General features: G+C 39.1%; 1 protein-coding gene across 6 annotated transcripts in view; it reads right to left on the bottom strand.

Moving 5' to 3' along the window:
• INPP4B (inositol polyphosphate-4-phosphatase type II B) overlaps positions 1–18,721 on the bottom strand; it is a 752,704-nt gene that overhangs the window by 326,703 nt on the left and 407,280 nt on the right. For all 6 annotated transcript variants that reach the window (XM_061192573.1, XM_061192572.1, XM_061192579.1 and 3 more), the window contains one exon: positions 1,574–1,692. In XM_061192573.1, the coding sequence (XP_061048556.1) occupies positions 1,574–1,692 (119 nt within the window). The remainder of the gene's footprint in view (positions 1–1,573; positions 1,693–18,721) is intronic.

Here is an 18,721-nt window from a genome sequence, read left to right as displayed (position 1 = left end):
TCAGACTGATTTGAAAACTAATGAAAGAAACTAAATATGATGCATTCGGGGTTATGAAATTACTAGCTCAGGATGCAGTGCACAGGGTTTTTCCATGCCTCAGAATTCATTTTTAGAGAGCTGACATCCAACATTAAATTTTATATCTATATTTAAATATGCATAGTACTGAATATCATGGAGATATTTGCTAGAGTTCTGTAAGCCAGTTGTTTATGGAAGTTTCTAGAAGCTGAAGTTATTCATTTATTCATTCATTCTTTCTTCCTTTTATTCAACAAATACTGCTTTTTGTTTGGCACGGTGTTAGATGCTCTGGAACACGCAGTGAATGAAACAGTCAACAACAGCTATGTATGTTCAAATAAATGTGTCAAAATAAATAATTTCTTTTAAGTTTTGACAATATTTTTAAAATAATCAAGTTGAAATAATGCTTGAAAATAGTTTTCATATAAATGAACAATTTTCCAATTTTAGTTTTCCTTGAATGAATAAGACTATTTTTGTTTATTCAACCACAGCATTAACTACAAACGATACCAGCATTGGAACCTAAAGTTTCCCAAGGACAGAGTCAGGGCTATGTGTAGGATCTGGGTCATTCCCATTAGAGAAATGAATGGAGTTTCGTCTGAATCATTTATTCCACCAATGGCACTGAGCAAGTCAGGTCTGGGGTAGGCAACTTAGACTCTGCAGAGAAACTCCTCGTTCAAAACAGACAGGGCTCCCAAGTCGAAGAAAAGCAAAGCTTAAGGAGTGTAGAGAACATTTTCTTTAGTCCCAGAGAATAAGTATCTCTCATTCACTAAGGCTGTGAAATATGTGATGAGAACAAAATAATCAAAAGGGAAACACTTCCTCTTTTGAATCTGGTCCAACACAATAACAAGTTTCCTCCCAACACATTTTGAATGTTATATTAGCAACAATAAATGTAAATAGGAAATCTCTCATCGGATGAATAATATTTACACCTTTTGCCTAGAAACATTACAGTGTCTCAAATTAATCATCCACCTTTCTTTGAGAAACATCATACTTTAAAAAGACACACACGAAAGGCAGAGAATATGAAGCTTCTGACATGCACAAAAGGCAGAGAATATGAAGCTTCCACAGACAATCTGAAGAATACAGGAAAAAATGAAAAGGGCAAAAATACTTAGGTTTAAAACGCCTCTAGGTAATTTACAACTTTCTTTTTTGCCCCTCAAAGAAATATTCATTCCATTTAATTTAAAATTTATATATATATATATATATATATATATTTTTTTTTTTTTTTCCTCCTATTTAGTACTCTATTCAAAGATCCAGAGTGGGGATTTTCCTTCTACTTACTAAAGAAAAATGAGTCTTTTATAAAAAAGGCAAGTTCTTTCCCCATTTGTTTATTCTGGTAAGTTACAAATGCATGCTTAGTAACCTCAGGTATGCTTTCCTAAATGACGGAGGATTGCAACCTAGCAGAGCTGCAGACCATGATCTAAAGTATTTCAGCTGTTTGCTCAAATCCAGAGAGAGACTGAGAGATAGCGAGAGTAAATCAGGCACACAGCACGCTCACCTCCACAATTTCCGTGCTGGAGTATCTTGTCAGACCCTGCTCCGCTGGGTGGATTACTGAGATCTGCACCAGTGTATTCAGCTTCCGATCACGCACAGGAGCCACAAGATCCTTGCATGCTGGCAATGGCAAAGAAAAGAGAAAGAAGAGAAACTAACATCGTATCTCAGGGAAAACTTTTGTCCCGGGTTGGAAGGAAACTCAGCGCCGGCGCTGAATGAAATCTTCTGGGACGCTGGCTGATTTTACAGAGGAAGTCCCTTGGAAGTACCTTACAGAAATAGGAAGTCACGTGCTGCGGAGCGGAATTGAGAATTCATTTCCACTGGCCACATGTGCAGCTCATGCGAGTCTCCACTGCCCTCGGATCCCAGCTCTCATGTGTGACCCTGCACACACAGCTCAGGGGCTTTGAGCGACTTTAATTAGTCATTAAACCCCGGGCTTTACTTCACACCCCTAGACTAAGTAAACTGACTTGGGCCACATCCGGGGAACTTTTCGCTTCTCCTTATTGACACTGGCTGGATTAGTTCAAATGTTGGAAGGCACGCTTGGTCCTTACCTATCTATTCACTAGAGCTGGCCTCCTACAGTCCTACATAGGGACAGACGCGGGGAAGGGAGGCTACCCTATCACAGCAACACACAAGCCCCGGGCAAGGAGCAGAGGAGGAGATGGAGGGGTTAAAAGCGTCCTCTCTCCAGGATTCCAGCCAAGTCTGGGAGGCAGAAACGTGGAAAAAAAATGATGGGTTAATTCTTGCCCAGGGGCCACAAAAGTAAGACCTTTCTCTTGAGACACCAGGCTCATATTACAGACGCTCTCCACCATACCATATTTACTTGAATATTTTCTCCTCCCACATATCATTCCCACAATTTGGGGAAGAAAAGTCCAAAAAAAATTCCTTTTCAGCAAGTCCAATATCTCCTCAGGTGTTTCCCCACCTGGCTTTGAAACAGAAATTTTACTACCTGCATTTGGATCCCGAAGTATCATGCAAAGTGTCCTCACTACAGGGAAGAGGTTCAAATTAGGCTGAGCTTGTGGCTGGGGTCAGGCTGGAGCTGGGACCAGGGACTAGCCGTAGCCCCGGGTCACGGATTCATGGTGAGAGTATGCTGGGCTCTATACCATCCACATCTCACGCCTCTGACCAATGCAGAAAGAGAGGGAAGGACCCAAGTATTTAAGCTACATTCTGGCTCTGCAACAGTGTACACCTACTAGGACAGAGGTACTACGGCTTAAACCTGAAACTTGAAAGCAAAGCAAATTATAAATGTAATTATCACCTTTCCTTTGCTTACAGATCAGCTCATTTATAGAAGCAGAATGGGACAGAGGAAAAAGCAGGAGCTTTGGAATGAAACTGGCCTGGTTTTCGGCCAGTTCTACTAGCTAAGCAATGCTGGGCAAATTCTTCAACTTCTTAATTTCTTCTTGACAGACTTTGAGATCCTATTACTCCTGTACGGTATTTTGCTATAATTTTCCTTATTTAAACCATATGCCTCTAACCATACAGGAAAGCTTAGGAAAGCATGCTTGGAACAAATTAATAGCAACAGTTTATTTAGCCATCATTATTTTTGAGGCCTTTTGCCAATTATCTCTTTATTTCTCAAAATAGTGTTCTGAACTATTATTTCAGTTTTACATACTAAGAACTAGAGGCTTTGAACTAGTAAGTGCTCACATTTACGTTACTAGAACTCTCTGGTAGTTTTCTTACATCATACCCCAGCAGTTCCATTTCTTTTCTTGGCATACTGAATTCCTCTCTCAGACAATGGCACCTCTCTTTGGAAGACTAACTGCCATAATTCTTTACTGTCTAACCCAAGAGATCTAGTTTTAGAAAATACTGATGCAAGGTTTCAATAATGTCAACATATCACCGGAAGAAGAAAAAAAAAGACAGATTTAGACTTTACTGTTCTTTGGTGGTTATTTTGATCATTTCCTCCACTTGCCTAATGAATGTTTAATTTTATCGCTCATTCTCTTGGCTTTCTGCTCAGAGTGTACAGCTCTCTCTCCGTTTACTGATATTGACATATATCTCTCCTTAGATTTTGAAGCTGGAGTCAACTTGTTTCCAACACATGCATTTTGTCCACTTTCTGCTGGTAGCTTCATCTCTACCTTATGAACTTATGACACGTTTGCTCAAAGTAAGTTACTTCTTTTCTGATTTCTAATCAGGCTTGATTGTGGGCTGTGGTTAGTTCTCAGAAGTGAGCATCTGTTCTCCATTTTATCAGCGAACCTCTCAGACTCACTCCTAATAAAAATAGAGATAATCTCCATTAAACTCAGATGTTCAGTCCAACCCAATTTGCAGATTCCCCCAACACTGATGAAGTAAAAACAACCGTCATGGCACTTTGTATGTCTTTATATTTTAGATCTAAAATATGGCCTAGAAAACAACAACAACTAAAGTCACATCTTGGCTGTCCATATCTTTTCCTTCCTGACAGCCCAGAGATTTTACTGTTCCCTACTTTTATGTGGCAAGATGTTAGGGAAAGACCCTGACATCAGTCAGACTTCCTGAGCTGTAGTCCCAGATTCCTCATTTTCTACTTATGTGCCTTTAAGTCACAAACTCTTAGATGCTCAGTTTCCTCATCTGTCTGTTTCTCAGGATGGAGGCAAGGAAGAAATTAGGTCCCTTTTTATGAATAGACTTTTCTATGCAAAATAAAGCTTACTAATATTTACCAATATCAATACAAACATTTACTAATAGTTAGTGTTTTATTCTTCCGTACAATGGTTTTTATTGGTTCAGCCATATTCAGACAGCTCCTTAAAAACTATTATTAGGTCCAATATTTCTTTGTAAATATCAAACCAGTACGTGAGTCATTGCATTTAGTAACGTGAAACCCATACACACTATGGATCTATACAAACTGAAACTGTCCCACTGGAGGGGTGATAAATGATGAGTGATTGAATTGCTTCACAGAAATATTACTCATTGGGTCACTATAAAGTATAACCTGCATAGGAACTTTTTAGTAACCACTAAAGAAGCCTGAAAAATCTGTTTTCAGAAATCAAAAAAAAATGTCATATCAATTTTCCAGCCATACATAGCACTACCCATTACCCACACAAAATTCTACTCTATGAGGGAGTGACCTGCATAAATGGCCTTCCTCAACTCACAGGACTAAAAGAACACTTCGGGGTTTTGCTTTGGTTGTTTTGTTTTATTTGAGAATTCTTGAATCAAATGGGTAGTAACAAGTAAATACCTCTCTGCCATCATTCACTCACCAGTAGATTTTTTACTTTTATTTCTGCGTTTTTATTGGCTTTGTTTTGGACTGAGCTATTTAAAAGCATTCTCAGAGCCCAAGAGAGTTTAAATATACAAGATGTTGATAGGTTGGGATTCAAATGTGCTTGTGTCCACTGAATTGTTTATTTTTTAGTAAAAAGGGGAAAAATCACAATGTAAAAGTAATGAACAATTTTTTAAAAAACTACAATTTGAAACTTTTCTTTAGAAAAAAACAAAAGAGCTACGAGTGACTGTTTTTCCTGTCACCTTTGCTATAGTAACTGGCAACGTGAGAATTCACTTTCCATCGTCAGTGCTGGTGAATGAGATGCTCACAGGCTTTCCCAGCTCAGATTTGTACAGGATCCAGACAGCTCTCTGCTGGAAGGGAATCCTCAAAAGAAGTGTAATGATAAAAACAAACAGAGCTTCAATATCTCAGGAGAGGGCTAGGCACTGAGCAAACTGGAAACCTAGGCTGTACCAGAAGAGGGACCCTCCATTCAAATTCATTGCCTGAAGAAATAAAAGCCCACGTGGCTTGATTTGAGAATTTGTCCAAAGCTTGAAATCCCAGTCATTGTATAAGTTAAATTGATATATCTGTGACAAAATTTGGCCTAAGGACCAGAAGATGCCAACCTCCGATCTAGATGCTTAAAGCTACTACTTGGATTCTTAGGGAGAAGTGCAGATCATCTGTTGCTCCTATAATTCCTCTAATATCTGAGAATCCAGAAGCTAAAGGGCGGGGGTTTCTGGGTTCTTGTTGAATTAATATTCTGCCCACCCCAAAATACCATTTTTATAAAAGATCTGCTTTTGTTTCATTCAGCCATCGTTTCTAAAGCACGTCAAGTCTTTTGAGTCCATACAGCCGTTCCATCCTTCTAGCCAACGTTGGCTGGAAGCCTAAAAATGTCTCCAGACTCTTCTACCAGAGAGCTCAGCCCCAGCAATAATCAATTTGAACACAACTGTCGGTTCAGGTGCCTTTGCATTCAGCAGCACTGGCCAAATCCTAGTTGTTCTAAGACCTGCCCTGGCTATGGAGTGTGCAAATAAGCAGAGGTGCCTGCCACAGGCTTTCACAAGGGCAGTGGCCTGAGCCACTGGTGTAGTGTGAGTTCAAGGCTGACTCCAAGCAACTGTCTCTTTCTCCTTAAGAACGCTTTCTTCTGTGAAGTCAGGTCATTTTTCTTGCCCCACTCCATCTCATCTCTCTTCTTGCCATTCAGCGTTAGTAGCATCGAACAAAGTTTGTCCTCAGTCCTCTAGAAAAAGCAATGGCCACAAGCGGGGGCGGGTGGGGGGAGACTGTCACATGAATTCCCATATCTCTACAATTCTGTTCTTAAATTAGCCAGAGGAAAGTTAGGCTTAAAGGAGAAATCACACAGGAGAGCAAATAGAGAAAAAAGAAATGTTTGCTTGTTTGTTTTTCAACTCGGGATAAAATTGTATTTGAAACTAGGATCTAGCCTAGGGAATTATGTGACTTTGGATACTTTACTCTTATCTCTTTCAGTCTCTATTGTCTTATCTGTAAAGTGGAAGTCAAAGGACAGATTTCATAGATTTGCTATAAAGATTATATGAAGTAATATATGTTGAGTGCTAGGCACATAATAGGTCCTTTTATTATATATTAAGATTGATATGAATATAATTATACATTGGCACAAAAATGGATTTTATCTATTCAATATTCTTATAGTAATTTAATGCTCAAGATATCCCAGGTTGGTCCTGATTTTATGTAACCTTATTCTTTTTTAATAAAAGTATTTTATTAAATATATACCTGTGATTTCTTGGTACCTTCTTGTTTTCAATACAAAAAAATTTTAAACCCCTTACTGGATTATTTGTTAATTTCAGAAATCATAGTTATCATTAATGTATTGCTTTCTGTGAAACCAGATGTGCACATTTATACTTGTTAATTTCACCTCTGACTAGGCACTTCCAAATGAGAAGCCAAAAATAGTAGAAAGCTTTATTTATTTTCTGTCTGTCCTCAGATGTACTACATGTAAATGGTAAACTCACCCTCTATGCAGGGATTTATCTGGGAGGTTAGTGTTCCTTTACTTAGAGAGGGACTTCCCTGGCGGTCCAGTGGTTAGGACTCTGCGCTTCCACTGCAGGGGGCAAGAGTTCCATCCCTGGTCGGGGAACTAAGATCCCGCATGCCGCATGGCCAAAAAAAAAATAAAAAAATACTTAGAGAAAGTTGGTCCACAAAGAGTCATTCTCTGAACAACTGAGATGTCCCAAGGGGTAATGGGAAGACTTGCTCCTCTGTTCTGTACATTCCTTCCTCAAAAAAAAGAAGGCTGTGAATGCTTATAAAGCTTCTTTTTCTTGCAATTAAAAAAAAAAAAAGTTACAACTCAAACCCAATATAGCCTGATGGAAACAAACCTCCCCTGATGAAAGTTCATTTCTTTCCCCCTTCTTCCCCCACCCCAGACTCTTCATAGGGAAAACAGAAGAGGTAAATCCATGCCCCTCAAGGGCAAAAAGGGCCAGGGTACAGAGAATAGGGGGCATCTTGAACAGGAAAGTGGCCTTACAGGGATTTAGGGAAATAACCATCTAGCTCCAGGCTCCCCCAATAGCACTATTCTTATTTTACCATCCCTAAGAGAATCAGCCATTTCCCTAAGGCTGTGGGAAGCCTCTTGCTGCCTAGAATGCAGTTTTTTATTTACTTTTCAAATTCTTGATGTTTGGTTAGGTTTCTCAAAAATGTGACATATATATCCTTGCTCCTTGTACTTCAGAAAAGTAGATGCCACTTATCAACTGATATGCCAATTTGGGTTATATTCCCAGTCCAAAAAATTACTGGATTCCTTTGCATGGTTTCACAGCTACCATTCTAGATCAGTGATTACATCTAGATTCAATGAACTGACATCATACATTAAGAGATATATAAATACAAATGTAAAGACAATGTAAATATATGTCACATTTAAAAAGCCTAATAGTCCCGCTAATTGCCAGTACAATACGCTTTCCTACGTTTAGTTTCTTCTGCCTTTCTGTTCTTTATTCTTCCTTCACTCTCAGGAATTTTAAGACAGCAACTTTCTGAAGCCTAGGATGTGAACCTCTACAATTCAGATCTACTGAGTGGATTCAGAAGACAACACTGCCTCGTTCCCAGGGTACCACGTTCCATGATAATTCCATTTTCTGCAGTAAAATGGCAGAATGTACAGTGTCCTGGACTCATACTAATGTCCACACAAGGAGCATTTCATAAGTAATCAGGAACACGCTATTCACTTTTGAATATGTTCTTAAGGCTACTCCTTAGAAAAATGTGGCTCTATATCGTGTTGAGCTGACTTATGCCCATTAATAATATTCTTCCGTGTTCATTCTGTATTCTCTGTAGAATCTTTGAGTCTCTGATTCATTGAACTTAGCATCACATCTTGCCCTCCCTGTTCATTTTAGCTTACTTTCAACTGATAGAGCCTACTTTCTGTAATTTTCTCATTTGGTATTACTTGTGTTCTCTTCTGCTTTCTCAAATGTCTTTGCTATGTGTTCTCTACTATTTCAAATGTCCTCACTAACATGTTTCTCTCATCACTCGGAAAGATGAGGTTATCAAAACCATCACTTGTATATTTATAAGACTTGGGACTACTGGGGTCAGGAATACCTCTCTTTTTTTTTTTAAATTATTTATTTATTTATTTATTTATGGCTATGTTGGGTCTTCGTTTCTGTGCGAGGGCTTTCTCTAGTTGTGGCAAGCGGGGGCCACTCTTCATCGCGGTGCGCGGGCCTCTCACTATCGCGGCCTCTCTTGTTGCGGAGCACAAGCTCCAGACGCGCAGGCTCAGTAGTTGTGGCTCACGGGCCTAGTTGCTCCGCGGCATGTGGGATCTTCCCAGACCAGGGCTCGAACCCGTGTCCCCTGCATTGGCAGGCAGACTCTCAACCACTGCGCCACCAGGGAAGCCAGAATACCTCTCTCTTAACAAACTACAGCTTCTGCTTCCAGTTAAGTAACCATTTTTTCAGTCTTCATAGAAGTAAAACAAAAATGTGCTATTTTCCCCTTAACTGTTGTGTGGGAAATTTTAATTTACACATACTTCCCTAAAGAGTATGTGAACCATGCATAGCTGCCAACATAAGCAATATTTGTTGGGAAAATTAAAGAACTGTAGATAGAAGAGCTGGTGTGAAAAACGTGATTAGAAAATTTGGACTTATTTTTCTTTCTTTTTTTTCCTTTCATTTTTTGTTTGTTTTGTTTTGTTTTCTTTTGTCTTTTAAGACACTGAGTTCAAAATATTGATGTTCTAAATACAAAATTGGAATCTTACTTTTCAAGGAGGATAAGTATACCCACATAACTTGAACAAACAGTATTAATTTTAGGTTTCTAGAAGGTTAGAGGGCAAAAAGCAACTCAGTGTTTAAGGTTGAAAGATAAGAAATCAATCCAGGGAATCAATACACACACACACACACACACACACACACACACACACACGCGCGAGACTAAATAAATAAATAAATGAATAAATAAAGCCATCCTAATGAAAGAATTCCTTAGATATACTGAAAGAATCCTAGGGTTTTTGCCCCTTTACTACAACAATAAAATGCTCATATAGGGAATTCCCTGGCAGTCCAGTGGCTAGGACTCTGCAGTTCCAGTGCACAGGGCATGGGTTCGAACCCTGGTCGGGGAATTAAGATCCCGCAAGCTATGCGGTGCAACCAAAAAAAAGAAAAAAAATGCTAATATAATACAAATTTTAAGGTTGTTCTCAATTAAGATAATAAAGGAAGCATGCAGAGAAGATGGGGGTGAGGGGTAGGAAGCACAATTTATTGCATACTTATTACGCATCAGGTGGCATTAGGCTTAAACTGTGCTTGTGTTAGCTCAAATTCAGAACAATAACGTGCCTAGTGCCCCCTCATCATTCCATTAGTTCCATATCCATATTTTTGACTAATCAGTCAGTCAGATTTGTAGATCATGAAGACTATTTATTTATTTATTACCAATAGCTCAGTAGCCCAGTTAATTGTTTTGTCAATAACATCATTCTGTTCCGTCTGGTCCGCTGCATGTTCGTTGGTGATTTAGCTTTTTAAGGAGAATTTTAAGACTCTCAACACTCTGAAAATAGAATCCAAATAAAACTTGAGGAAAGGATGAGACTAATGCCATAGGGAGAAAGCAGATGACAGAGTTATTGAGGAATATACGTAATAATTTGCATGAGGGAATTGAAGAGATTGTATTATAGAAATTTTGCTTCAGAATTCTTGCTACACTGAGATTTGAGCACCACTGCTACATTTTGTTACAACTGACTCACTTATAAATTAAACTAATTTCCTTGATGTAAAAAGCCAGATTCAGATTGTTGAGAAATAGGTCCGGAAATAAAATGTGTTACTTTTTTCCCCTATAACAAAACAACATAAAAATATGCCACCATATTTTATGTGTATCTGTGTGTGTTTAAAAAAAAAATGTTGGCTTTAACAACAAATAGCCAAGAAGATGAAATTCACTTCTACAGTTGGGAACCTTATACTAAAATAAACTAACCACTCAGTACTGGTTCTCAATTTAAGTATCATTGAACAATCTATAGAGAGAGAAAAGAGGAGCCTCTGCCTGGAACAATGGTGCTCTCGGGAAATGCTCTTTGATCGTGCTCTGAAGCAGCCAAGATGCCAGCTGTACAGAAAACAGCGTATTTGCATATGAAAAGAGCAAATTTGGTTCAAATCACTGTTGTCTGTATCAGAAGACTCCCATTCTCCAGCCCGTCCCCTGCTCCCCCAGCTTCTCTCATTTCAATCCTCAGAAAATTCTATTTTGTCCTGTTTTCATGAATATTACCTAAACGGCTGACACACCATTCTCAAGCAATTGAATTAAAAACAAGTCTGTGCTCGTGTCTCTTCCGGTGTTGACCTCCCACGCTATATGATGTAAACCCCAAAGTGGCCTGGCATCATCGCCTAATAGTTTGTTCAGACCTGGCTCTCTGTGCGCATGCTCCAAATCCACGTTCCACTTCGGAAACGCGTGCTTGCAGCTTTCTGCTGGTCTTTTCAGCAGGAACATATGTGCTGCTTAAGAAAGGATGAAAGTGTTATTCCAAGAATGGAAGCTGTTCTCAACCCTTCATTCTTCTCTATTTCTTATTAAAGCAGTAACTTAACTTCTCACACAATTTCAATTACCACTTGAATAAAGGGTCTTCCAAGATGTGTCTCCTGTGTTGCCTTCCCACCTACCCTCTCTTGTTTTCAATATCCTTCAGTCACAGGCATTTCCTCTCAGGTATATTATTGATAACTAACACTAAATGTATCCAAAACTAAGCTAAGTAGTTATCTGTGTATTTAAGCTCTGAAATACAAATAAAATAAATTAAAAGTAAAAAAAAAAAAAGACGGGAAGCTGGTCCCTTTGAATACTATAAGAAATGTTGTGAGTCAGTGAATGGAAATCTGTAGTGTTAGAACTAGGGTTGCAGAAGAGGAAGAAACACAGGCAACAACCTTAAATCTTATACCCGACCAGGGACCAAGATGACAATATTTTTCCAGAACTGCCAGTTTGACATAGGAGCCAATAGGGTTCCCGTTCAGGACGAGCATAGAGCCCAACGGTGGATCCGGTCGGGCACGTGGCTAGTGGGGAGGGGATGCTTCCTTGATTTACCTCTGAACCACAAGATAAAGCTAGCGTGGCTGGTGGAGACAGTTAGTTACAGGAGTGCTGGCAGGAAAGTCAGAGCCTGAGTCGCCAAGTGTGGATGGCTAAGAGAAGTGTGCTCAAAGTTGACGAACTCTAACTGAGGACACAAAATGATGTCCAGAGGTATTTGGGAGCCTGAGGCAGAAAAAAGGAAATTGGGACCTTAGAACGTTACCTTCAGGGGTTGACAGTCTCCTGAGGGAATCTGAGGTCCATTTGTTTGGGCAGGAAGTAGGAAGCGCTATGGAAGGCAGTTGTTTAACCTGGATGATTTCACACACAAAACACTGACTCGTGGTCTGGGTTTCACCAAATCCTGCATGAGGCAATTTTTAGACACGCTTTCCTGAACCAAAATGTTTCAGAAAAATTGTACTGTATACATTGCACCCAAGGGCTAAGTTTTAGAAGGTGGTATTTAAATTAAGGTAATTTTTTAAATTTCAGTAATTTTTTTCCCATAAATGTATTGGACTTGGTAGTTATATGTGGAATTAATAGTCTTTTATGAAATTCCCACCCCTCTAGTGTCAAGTATTTTACAAGTAGATTTAAAGTATTAAATCAAAGCCATACATGGATAGATTAGGAAACAAGCGGGGGAAGGGAAGCATGAGAGTAACAGGTGGCTCTGGAGGGATGACTAGCCTCTCATTTCATTGTCTCTATCTAGAGCATCCTTTGTGGAGGGGCAAGTTATCACTCCCTGTTTTTCCTGAGTCCCTTGAGTCAATCCTACGTGTGATTTTTTTGTAGACCAAAGAAAATCTCAATATTCATGTTGAATATGGAACTTTAAGGGTGTCAATTCTCCCATCATAAGACAGTTGACTCACAGGAAATAAAACAAGGTTGGTATAGATAAGCTAAAGCTAGAAATGACTAGTGAACCAGGAGACATGACACAAGAGGAGAAAGACAGTGAGTCTGTGGGTGAGAAATTAAATGTGGACTAGCTTGAGGGCAGAAAGGGTCTAATTATTCAGAGCAAAATCCACAAGTTCAACACCATGTGGAAATAGCGCAGCTTGAGAGTGGGAGAGCGTGATTCTAAGAGAAACCAGGTTTGAAGGAAACAAACAGCACACTTCTCAGAATATTGGGTACATTGCATGTATATACCACATTTTATTTTGGAGATTTATTTATTTATTTATCTCCAAGGAGAGCCTCAAGCTCAGCAGAGCACCTGGGAGCTGAATGTAGAATGCTCCAGAGCCCTAGCTACACAGGAAGTTTCAGAACCAAGCAGCAGTTGTTTCCACTACCCAAACTAAACTAGAGAAGAACCACCTTCGCAGCAATTCCAAGACGTGTGGGAGACTAGGTAAGATAAGAATATGAGACACCTTCTGTTTGAAGGTCTCCCTGGCAGTTCTTTCTTGCTCTGTGTAGTAAACAGTCAAAGGCTCAGGGTCGTAGATTCCAGTCCTGACCAGGTAACTTTGGATTTGTTATGGAATCTCGGTATCCGCCTCAGGAAATGAGGATGATAATTACAGTTATTCTCACTGCGTGCTTGTGAATATATGTGGGGAAAAAAGATGTGTTAATTTCCTAATGATGTATTAATAATGTACTTCTCCCTTTCATGTATATTAGCTCAAACACTCTGTGAAATAATAATTATTATCTACAACTTACAGACAAGGAATCAGATTTTCAGAGAGGGTAAGGGATTAACCCAGAACAGTCATTTTAAAATATCATTAAGCAATCATTTATACACCTAGCACCATTCTTAGTGCTTTAAGTACACTACCTTATTTAAGCTGCAGAACAACCCAGTCAACATGTAATTGTTCAGAATCACACAGGTAGCCAGTAGCAGGATAAGGATTCAAATGCTCTCATAATGGCAGCCCAGCCCATGCTCTCAAACACTGCCCTTGTACTGCCTTCTCTCAGGGTTACACGTGGTAGGCTGAAATCTAGGCTCAGATCTCTGGACCTCAGTCCATTTCTCCGATTTTAGTTCTGTTATGCTTCTTGTTATTTGCATATATATGTTCTTAACAGCATCTCCATAGGAAGATAGCTTGCTTCCTGATGCTATCATAGTACAGGAATCTTGAAGTTACTTTGTGAAGAATTTGGGGCATAAAGTTCTACACAGATAAGCAATTGTCAGCGATCTAGTCTAGTTACAGAACCCACTTGTTCAGCTTGGCCCATGACTGATTCTTCCTGTCAGTTCTCTCTAGATGAACCCCAAGGGCAGTCAGGCTCTGCCCTTCCTGATATAATTTGCTAACAACAAAGTATCAACAGTTAAATAATTGTCTTCACTGAGAATGCTAAAATGAATTGCTTCTTACAAACTATTGTGTTAGCGACAATTACAAAACATTTCAAGGGCATTTCTAAACCTATAAATTTATTTTATGAAGAAATGTGAGTCAAAAAGCAATGGCATTCATGCCTGCGTTCAGTTCGTGGATATTTACTGAATGTCTAAATGTGCCCGGCATGATTCTAGGTGACAGTTTCATAGCAGTGAATAGGAAAGCAAGTTCTCTATTTTATGGAGCTTACAGTCTAGCAAGACATAAAGTTTAAAAAAAAAAAAAATTTAGTGAGCGTTTTAAAGAGGGTGATTAAATTGAGAGTGTTGGGAGGAGCAAGAATCAGGAAAAGCTTCTCTGATGAGGTGACATCTGAGTTGTGATCTAAAACTTACCAAGGGGCCAGCTGAGGGGCGGGGAGCGGGGGAGAACAAATGCCAAGACCCAAATGTTTGGCTTGTTTGAGAAGCAAAAAGAAGACGAATGAGGTTGAGACTAAGGCTGCAAAGTGAGCTGGAAGACCAGCACAGGTAAGGTGAGAAGGGCCTGCTGCCCAAGATCCTTGTAGAGTGTGGTAAGATATTTCAATTTTATTCTTTTTTTCAAATTTTATTGGAGTCTAGTTGATTGACAATGTTGTGTTAGTTTCAGGTATACAGCACAGTGATTCAGTCATACATACATATATATTCATTCTTTTTCAGATTCTTTTCCCATAGAGGTGATTATAGACTGTTGAGCAGAGTGCCCTGTGCTAGACAGTAGGTTCTTGTTTATTTTATATATAGTAGTGTGTGCATGTTAATCCCAAGCTCCTAATTTATCCCTCCCCCTACATCCCCCTTTGGTAACCATAAGTGTGTTTTCGAAATCTGTGCATCTGTTTCTGTTTTGTAAATCAGTTCATTTATATCATTTTTTAAAAATTATATTCCACACATGTGTGATATCATATGATATTTGTCTACCTCTGTCGATTTTATTCTAAGTGAAATGGAAGCCATGGAAGGATTTTAACTAGGGAAGTAAAGAAATCCCAATTATATATATATATTTTTTTTTTATATTTTTAAATTATTTATTCTGGCTCTCCCATCAGGAAGGGAGTGTGAAGGGGTAAGAGCAGATGCAAGCAGACCTAAGAGGACTCCCTTAACCGGCTCAGGTGAGAGCTGACAGCGGCTGAGAATTGAACGATATCGGTGGCAATGGATAGAGGTGATCAAATTCAGAATACACTTTGTACGTAGAAAGTATAGGATTTGAAGATGGATTTGACATGAGGTTAGGGAAAAAGAAGTATCAAGAAAGAGTTAAGAGGTTGAGGATTTGCATAACAGAATGGATGGTGATGTATTTTAAGGAGATGTGTATCATTGGGGAAATAAAATGTTTGGGAGGGACAGGAAATGGGAATCAAGAAATCAGGTTTTAACTACCTTGAGTTTAAAACCCCTCCTAGGAAGTCAAGTGTCTTGAGCAAATGACACTGTGGAGTTCAGAGGAGAGCAAGGATCAACATCCCAGCTGAAGGGAGTGCTCCAAGGACCTGACCCTAAGATCTGATGGTTTACCTCTCAGACGCAGAATTAAAGATACAATGAGAAATATAAAAATGAGGGAGAATTCCACTTAAAAGCCTTGGTCTTAAAGGTGTGTTCCCTTCTCATGCATCTTCCTTGATTTACTTTTAAGTCCAGGATATTTCTTCCCCCTTAACAACAAAATAACCTTTGGGGTCTGAAATAGCCAAAAGTGCATTTTTCATCTTTCATTCTCGGATGTCGCACGATCCACAGTGTCGAAGAGAATGGGCTCTAGAGTGAGCCTGTGAGATTCAAATCTCAACTCCTCAGCCTCCCCATAATTCAGTTTCCAAAATGTAGATAATAATGGTGCCTAATCAGAGTTATTGTGAGGATTAGATGAGATAAAATTGGTAAGGTACTTATTTAAGAGCCTGGAACATAATAAATATACAATAAATGTTTGCTATCCTTAAAAAAAAAAAACAAAAAAAGACCTCCTAGACAAGCAAGTGGAGATATTTACTAGCCAGTTGAAAAAGGGAGGAGGGAGATTATCATACTAAGTGGTAAGTCAGACAGAAAAAGACAAGTATCATATGATATTGCTTATATGGGGAATCTAAAAAAATGATACAAACAAACTTATTTACAAAACAAAAACAGACTCACAGACATAGAAAACAAACGTATGGTTACCAAAGCAGAAAGGGGTGGGGAAGGATAAATTAGGAGTTTGGGATTAACAGATATGTACCACTATATATAAAATAGATAACCAACAAGGATCTAATGTATGGCACAGAGAACTATACTCAATATCTTGTAATAACCTATAATGCAAAAGAATCTGAAAAAAGAATATATATATATTTTTCAGATTCTTTTCCATATATACATATATATATATATATAAACTGAATCACTTTGCTGTACACCTGAACCTAACACAAAATTGTAAATCAATTACACTTCAAGAAAAAAAAAACAAGAAAAGTGAAGGCAAGAGTTACAAATTTTGGAGACAAAGACCCGTAAATATTCTTTAAAGCCATAGACTTTGAACCTGCTTAGAGCAAGAGGGTGTTTAAGTTTCGTGAGTATTAGGATAAAACTGATATTCTGAATTTGAACAAGTTTTGACCTGGGAATACCTCTTGTGTTCAGACTGACTTCTGCCACCTTACCCCTGTAGATGACAGCCAAGAGCCATGTCCTTGTCATGGTCAAGTAGAGGGAATGGAGGAGTAAGGGGCAGAGAACTTGAAAAGTTTTGGGTTTTGCTACACCAGAAACATGAGCACGGGCAAGTCACTCTACCCATCTGACAGTCAGTTTCTGCTGTTGTAAAATGGGGAGAGCACCACCATTGCCAACTGTGAAAGGTCAAAGCTCAAGTAAGAAGCATTTGGGAAAAGACTGCTCTGTACAGTGGATGTGGGAAGGGACTTTTCTTTAATCCCACATTCCACTCTACTAGGTTTCTTCCCCCTGGCTTGGTTCCCAGGTAGCCTTAGATACATTTGCATGCCATCTGCTTGACAAGAAGCCCCACTGATAAATTTCAGCCACACAGACAACAGCATCAGGGGACCTTGCTCCCTCATAACCTCGGTGGCTTCCTAATGAACAAAGCTGCTAGGCAGTCCTGATTCCTCAATTACCCATAAGCAGCAACAGATGCTGAAAAGGTAGACCTGTTCCAGTGACCAGCACTCTCAGTGATTAGACAATGGAGGAAAGAAAGTAATTAGGTAAATCACACACAAAGAGAAATAAACTGGATGGGGCATGTTGATCGTTGATGAAGGACAGATAAACAAGGTAGATGTGAACATTTAAAAAAAAAAAACCTGTAATTTAACAAGTAATTAGCTAAACCCACGTGGAATAATAAATTTAGGCCTCCCTTAACTAAATGTTCCCGTGTTATATTATTCAGAAAGAAATGGGAACAGAAGAATAGATATAATTTACTGCAACAAAATTCAGTTAAATGGTACACTCCTAGCAAATAGGAAGTGAGGCAAAAAGAGACGTTTGTTCTCTTATATACTTTTCACTTATTAACTGATGTCATGCATCTCAACCTCCTGAAGAATGCCAAGCTAGAATTTAGACCAGTAGCAATAAGAACAGCTACGTTCCAGAGGGAGCACACATTAAATCTTGAGTCGCCAGAAAACACTACCCACACGACAGACCTGTTAAGAAGCTCTAATTGGTTCACTTTCTCTTCCTTCAATTAAATCTCTATCTCAGCAGTACAAAAACGTGATTCAGGTTTTATTGCACCTTTTATTGTCTACCTCCCTCCAATCCTGTACTTTTAATAATCAGCCACAAGGAACATGGCCTTTGGAGTTAAAAATCTATATTTCTCCACTCCAGGCCTTATGCCCTTGGGCAAGTGACTACACCTGTGAAACAGGACTAGTGAGAAGCCCTTAGCTGGTCTGTTCTAAGATCAGAGATAAAATGTGAAAAGACACATTGGGAAGATTCTTGTGTCTGCAAACTCTGCATAGGTAGGCAATTGTCAGGGGCACAGCACAGCTACAGATTTTGCTGTGTCCCACTCAGCATGGTCTGAGCCTTCTCTGAGTTTCATCTAGTTTAGCCCCAAAGCCAATAGGACTCAATACCTGGCACTTAGGAGTTCAATAAGTGATAGCAATTATCATGCACAAAAATTCAGTGCCAAGACCCCTTTTCAAAAAAGTACTCACTGAGTATGACAAAGTGATTTACCCAAGGTTAAATCCAAAATAGCAAAGGCTAACCAATCCTTAGGTATATGTCAGATACGAGTTTAAAGGTTTTCTGTATATTAATTCGTTTAATCCTAACAAGAACCATATAAGGTAGATACTGATCCCCTTCCTGTTTTACAGAGAAGAAAATAGGGAGTCAGAGACATTGTGTCATTTTTCCAAGGCTGCCTGTCAAGGTAGTAACAAAGACATTGTTAAAATTCTAGAGTAGTCTTCACACTCCCATCTCTTAGCTATATTGCCTCCTCACTCAGATTGTGGACTGAAATTTGAGCCTGAAATGCAAAACTACTGTCTATTATTTTGGTTGTGGTGATAAACTGTTGTTCTGAAAAACATCTCTTCAAAAGTACTGCTAGTTACCCGATGCTGGCAAAATTGAGATAGCTCCGAGAAAGACGCGTCTGGCAGATTCTTGTGTCTGCAAGCTCTGCATAGGTAGGCAATTGTCAGGGACACAGCATGGCTACAGAGCCTGTCGTGTCTAGC

The sequence above is a fragment of the Eubalaena glacialis genome, chromosome 5 (genome assembly GCF_028564815.1).
Source record: "Eubalaena glacialis isolate mEubGla1 chromosome 5, mEubGla1.1.hap2.+ XY, whole genome shotgun sequence".
Classification (NCBI taxonomy): domain Eukaryota; kingdom Metazoa; phylum Chordata; class Mammalia; order Artiodactyla; family Balaenidae; genus Eubalaena; species Eubalaena glacialis.
The sequence above is the reverse complement of the archived record's forward strand: the minus strand, read 5'-3'. Positions and strand labels throughout refer to the sequence as shown.